Here is a 6,315-nt window from a genome sequence, read left to right as displayed (position 1 = left end):
TGTTTAGCACAATACAAGATTGGAGATGGAATGAACCTCCCTCCACACCTATTAAATCCAACCTGTAACAAAATGTCGGGGCATCCAAAGCATGTTCAACACGAGCCTTTTCCCTATAAAATAGGGGTAACATACTGACCATCACTCAGGAGGATCATGGTACTGACCCCTTGTCAGGGCCTGTGGTGTAAACAGCTTTTTTGGAATTGGGAGAGTGCACTAAACCACCCATTCTTTCCTGACACCCCACCACGTTTCCTGACTGACTAGACATAGAATACAGTCTATGGCTGTGGAATGGATCCTCCACCCCTCCCGGTAGTGTGTTAATTCAGTTGGCCTCAGGGATATGAACCCCTAACTGAATTCATTAGCATCTTGCTGGTTCAGAGGATAATGGCTGCCAAATTTATAATGCTTTTAAGGTTTGCCAAGAGATCGAGTCCAAAACTTCATTCTCTCACATGACACCCATGAGGTTAAGTGCTCCAAGGGGTATTATTCCCATTTTGCAGATGGGGAAACAGAGACTCAGGTTAAGTGATTTGCTCATGGTCACAGCCAGTAGGAAGTCAGAGGCCGGATTTGTACCCAGGCCTTTCCTGACTCTTGGTTTTGACATCTGAATTACCCTTTTGAATGCCTCAGTTGGGGAAAGGGTCCTGTCCTGCCCAGAGACAGGAAGGAGGCAGGGGCTGGACTAGACAAATACCTTCCAAGTTTCCCCAGATTAAAGGCTTTAGATTCAAAATTGTTCAGGCGTGGTGCTTTGTGTCATCAGCACTCAAAGAACAGGACATAATGGAGTCTAATGACCTCTGTCTTTACCACTAAACTTGTAAAAGGCTCAATGTTCAAGTGAACGCAGAAGGCATCAGGAGTTAGTGGTTACCATGCTCAGCCCCTGCTTCCAAGCTGAGCTTATTTTAAACCTTTTAAGACAATAGTTGCTCTCCAATTTTTAAAGATCTTTTCTCTTTTCCTGACCTAATACTTAATCATCCATAGCTCTTTGAAGTCCTTATTTTTGTGTAAGTGAAAATTGGCTCCTGCTATACCTCATGGCAGTTTTTTCATTTTGATTTGTGGCATCAAGTCAACAAGTATTAAGCAGCTACTGTTTGCCAGGCAGTGTGCTAAGCACTTGGCTACAAAAAAAAGGCAAAAAATTGTTCCTGCTTTCCAGGAGTTCATAGATTAGTGGGGAAGTAAACATGGTAGATCTAAGATGCATGGGAGATGATCCCAGAGGGAAGTTATGTAGGACAGAGAGCCTTGCAGATGATGGAACTTGAGTTGAGACTTGAAGGAAGCCGCCAGCAGTCAGATGGAAGAGAAATTTCTAGGCTTGGGGGATAGCCAGTGAAAATACCCAAGAGTTGAAAGATGGTGAGTCCTATGGGAGGAATAGGAAGGAGGTCTATATCACTGGATTGAAGAGTATGTGGAGTTTGAGATGACTAATCAGGAGTTGAAGGTGATACGCTAGAGCTCAGCAGAGAGGTTAGGTTGGACAGATAGATCTGGGAGTCATTTGTGTAGAGGTGATCATGGAATCCATGGGAACTGCTGAGAAGGCCCAGGACAGAGCTTCTAGGGGACACCCACTTTTGTGAGGAGTGTCCTGGATGAAGGAGACTGAGAAGACAGGAGAACCAAAAGCAGTGTCATGAAAACCTGGAAAGAAAAGAATATGGAGGAGAAGAGGGTGATCAACAAGGTCAAAGGCAGCAGGAAGGTCAAGGATGAGAATTGGGGGAAAAAGCCATTGGATTTGGCAATTAAGAGATCACTAGTAACTTTGGAGAGAGCAGTTGCAGTTGAATGATGAGGTCAGAAGGCAGACTTTAGAAAATTAAGAAGTGAGAGGAAAGGAAGTAAACACCAATTGTAGGTGGCCTTCTCAAGTGTACCTACAAAAAGTAGGAGATAATAGCTACTGAGGCTGCACAGATTGAGATTTTCTTGTGGATGAGGAAGACGGCCTGTTTGTAGACAATGGAGAAGCATTCATAGAAAGGAGAAACTAAAGATAAGTGAGAAGAGGGGTGGTGGAGAGGACAGTGTACTGTAGAAGACAGGATGGAACGGGATCACTTGTGCATATAGGGGGGTTGGCCTTCCCATGAAGAATGGCAACCTCAGTGAAACAGGTACAGAAAGAGACAGTAGAAGGCATCTGCAAATGGCCTCTTTTTTTTTCCCCCAAAATAAGGCAACATTCTCATTTGAGAAGGGAGGGGATCCATGGGAAGTTTGAGGAGGGATGAAAAAGTTTGGAAGATTGTGAATTGAATAGGGAGGTTTAAAACAATTGCCTTGCTGCAGTGAAGGCCCAGTTAAGATTATGTAGCAAATTTATAGTTGACCTAATCAGCAAAGATTTGTTTTTCACTAGCTCTGTTTAGTTAGCCCATGAGTAGGAGGGAAGGCAGCAGTGGGAGTCATCCCAAGCTCAGACTTAGTAGTTTAAGATCTGTAGGATAAGGACCAAGGGCACTGAGAGGAGAGAACAGCATAGAGTTGAACTGGTTCCCCATGGAGTCACGATTAAGATGAACACCTGGTCACACCACCCTTAAATACGTTTAGACAACTGAAGTCTTCAAACTATTTGGTCAATGTTCTTTCCCAAAGGAATTTTTAAAATAATGTTCTCTGATCCTGCTCCCTCCCCAGAGGAAAATGATAACCTGGGGCAAGCTAGAAAAGCAAGAGCAAACAATAGTACCAGCTCTATTATTTTTGCAACAAGCTTTTTATTTTTATATATCTATATATATATATTTGTTTTTACAACTCAGATGGACATTTTTTAAAAAGTTCATACAACACACATACATATACATACACATACACACTAAGCAACACAACCTTTAGGAAGGCACTGCCAGCAGTCACATCTACCTCTGAGAGAAGGAATTTTTTTTCATATTTTTTTTCATTATTTTTTTTTTTGTAGAGCTTTAGACCTCAGCCCAGGTCCAAGATCTAGCTGTGCTTTCTTTAGAATCCGAGCTATCCCATCCTTTCATTGTTTATTATAAATGCCACACTCTCTCTCTATAGCTATGTACTTATTTGTATCTCTCTTTATATATCTATATATCTAGGTAATAGTTTTCTTTATTCCCCTTAAAAATAAAATAGCCTTTCCCATTGGAAGGAGTTTTCAGCAGCATTCAGGCAGTTGCAGCAAGGGCCATGCCAGGTTGTAGACATGCAGGATTAAGGGAAATGTGTTTCCCCTTAATTTACACCAGAGGAAGAGGAGGGGTTTCTTCTTTTTTTTCTTTTTTTCTTTTGAAGGGAGTGGTACAGTGTGGAATATGGCGGGGAGGGGGGGAATATTTGTATAAGTTGCTGTTTCTTTTACAGATATAAAGACATGTGCATGTGGGTAGACATACATACATATATATAATTTATATTATATATAATGTATTTATGTATGCATATATGCACATACAGCCCTGTATTCTCCAGAGGCAACAAGGAGGCTGTATGTTTAGTGGGAGAGATGAGGAGGGAGAAAGGTCACCCTTTGAGGCCTTGGAGAAGCTGGGACATGAACCTATCTATAGAGTGATAGTTATTGGGGAATTTGGAAATCGAGGGCAAGGGGCAAAGGTCTCTCAAGGGCTGGACCTAGAGTCCAACCCAGAGTTGAAAATTAAAGTCCTGTCCTTGCCTTGAAGTGTGTTTTTGTTGTTATTTTCTTGGCCTAAGTCTATATTCCATCAGTAGAGGAACTTCTACCAAGGAACATCAGCATCTATTCTGCAGCTTACATTGTCTTAGAAAGTTGACTGGGGCACTGAGATTAAGTGACTTGCCCCATGTCACAAAGCCACTCTATCAGAACAGTTCCTTGAACCCAGGTCTTCTTGACTCTGAAAGCTGGCCCACTAGTCTGTGCTGCCTCAACATCTTTATGTACCTGACTGATCATGTGGATTGGTTGGTTGGCTGGTTTTTAATTGAAATTTGCACCAGTCCGATGAGCCAGTACAAACCAGCAGTCAGGAAGTTCTGTGTCTCCCCCACTCCCCCCTTCTTTGCAGCACCCCCAAGAATGAGAGGCAGTTGTGATATGGGAAGAGAAGTCCATTCTCCCTTTTGGTGGGTTAGGAAGGGGGTCTTTTCTCAATCTGCTCTTCCAGCATTCACTGTCTAGGATGATCAGAGCAGGGGCAGGGCACCAGGAAAGCAGCATCTTGGAACCTCGAACTTATTCCCACACCCCCTTTAAAGACAGAAAGGCACTGAGGTCAAAGGGGAGATGAAGGCCCCTGGGGCTCTCCTTCCATTTTGGGGTCATACCAGGCAGAGTGCCCAGTCTTCAGCATGGAAGGGTTGAGTTTGAGGTTCCCTACTTCTCTGAGGAAGGCAGGTCTTCTGGCCACAACTGGAATCCCACAGGACCAGGGCCTGAGGCAGAAGGCAGAGGAAGGAGTGGTAACAGCCCTGGGACATCTGGGTCAGGGCATCTCAGGCACGGTCGAGTCTCTTCCCTACTCCCAGAGGTTGGAGGTTGCTTGTCAGATAATTTTCTGAAAGACATTTTGGTCTCAATCCACCTCAATCTCCTTTCTCAGGAACAAAAGTTTAAAATGGGAACCCCTGGGCAGGGAAAAGACCAGTTTCACTTTGGGAGAAATATCAGGAGAATGGCAACATTAGCATCAAATTTATGTTGAGAAGAAATGTTCTGACAAAAGCAGGTGTAGGTATACACCCACTCACAAACATACACACATACACATGTACCTAAGACATCACCCTCATATCATCATGTGCTGGAGGAGCTCACATTGATGATCACTATGGAAAGTCCTAACCTAAACCACTCAGGGTTTCTTAGCAGGGGCCAGTGACTTTAAGAGGCATCTCTGGGCCTGAATTATAGGCACCTGTCGCTGGGGGTGGGGTGAAGGTGGAGGGCAGGGTACTAATTGATGCACCCCTCCTCCCTCCCCCCCTGCTTCTAGTGGTCTAGTGTGAGCCTGCTAGGTCTCCACAAATGAACATTCAGCTTTTTATTATGTGACTCAATAAATAAAGCTGTTCAATAAGAGAAAGGAGGGAAGAGAGAACAGAACAAAGATCCAGGAAAAAATAGGCATCTCTCTGAAATGATTTCCCCTTGTTTTTCCCAGATCTGCCTTTGCCAAATAGAGTGACAGGTCCTGGATTGGTGATGTGACAAGGCAGCTATTGGGTTTCTGAAAGGCCTGTAGTTTGATAGAGCAAGAGAAGAATTCTCTTCGAACACCGGTACTGCTTCCATAGCAGTGTCTCTGCAGGTCAAGGGGTGACACAGGAAGGGACAAAAGGAAAAATCCCAAGATAAAACACATCGGAGAAGTCACTGCCCCATCTGGAACAACTTGAGGGTGAGCACAAGAGTGCCCAGCCAGATGTATCCTGAGAAAAGTGTCTGCTGCAAAATAATAAGAATATCAATCCATTCTCCTCTGGAGTTGTTCCAGGCTGAGGGAGGAAGGGGAGGCAGGCGGGGTTAGCCAGGTTTGCCTTGGGCATCTTTCAAGAGTTCTTCCAGTCTTTGCTTGAACTTGTCATACTTCCTCTGCACCTGCTGGATTTTGTCCTGTTCTTCCTTTTCTAGGATTGTTAAGAAGTTCTGGAGCTCTGGAATGGAGAAGGCATCCCACTGTGGAGGCGAAAGGGAAGAGTTGGGGGGGGGGGGAAGGGTTAGAGAGAGAAACAGGAGCAATCAAGAAACCAATTAGCAATTGGGTTTAGGGTTGCCTTATTATCTTGCAGCCCATTCCCTTTCCCTAGACCCTGTTTCCATTCTGCCCAATTAGTCTGAAAACAACAATGCTCACGTCATTTTTTTTCTACCTGTGTCCCACTTGCCCCACTTGTCACTCAGGAGCAAAAGCAATCAAAAAATCCCTTAACAAGTCACCAAAACCTACTGGAAAAGTGGTACTTCTTTCCATGGGCCCAACCAGATGAATCAACACAACCCACCCACAGCCAACCCAGTTTTTGTTGTATGTCTTTTGTTCTTGAAGACCAATGACATCAGAAGGGTGATGACTTGCAGGTGAATTGGATTTAAGTGAGGCAGGGCTGTACAAAGTCATCAGTCCCATTCTCTTCCAGAGACATCAATCAAGGTCCAGTGGCAAGACAGGACAGGATGACTGTTGATGGCCCTGGCATCAGTGGGAGACCCGGGCCTTTTTAAGCTAAGGTCTTTCCCAGGTCAGTTTATCTGAGGAAATGCCCATTCAATAATTAAAGATTAGGTAAAAGAATGGAGGCAGAAGATGACCTCATTTG

At 44.2% G+C, this 6,315-nt stretch overlaps 1 protein-coding gene across 2 annotated transcripts in view; it reads right to left on the bottom strand.

The window, feature by feature from the left end:
- Positions 1-3,277: 3,277 nt before the first annotated feature.
- Positions 3,278-6,315, bottom strand: part of RASSF5 (Ras association domain family member 5) — a 113,666-nt gene continuing 110,628 nt past the window's right edge. For both annotated transcript variants that reach the window (XM_043964192.1, XM_043964193.1), the window contains one exon: positions 3,278-5,674. In XM_043964192.1, the coding sequence (XP_043820127.1) occupies positions 5,522-5,674 (153 nt within the window). In that variant the 3' untranslated portion in view covers positions 3,278-5,521. The remainder of the gene's footprint in view (positions 5,675-6,315) is intronic.

Source organism: Dromiciops gliroides, chromosome 4, assembly GCF_019393635.1.
Source record: "Dromiciops gliroides isolate mDroGli1 chromosome 4, mDroGli1.pri, whole genome shotgun sequence".
NCBI classification, from domain to species: domain Eukaryota; kingdom Metazoa; phylum Chordata; class Mammalia; order Microbiotheria; family Microbiotheriidae; genus Dromiciops; species Dromiciops gliroides.
Note: the sequence above shows the minus strand (reverse complement) of the source record. Positions and strands in the feature narration are given on the sequence as shown.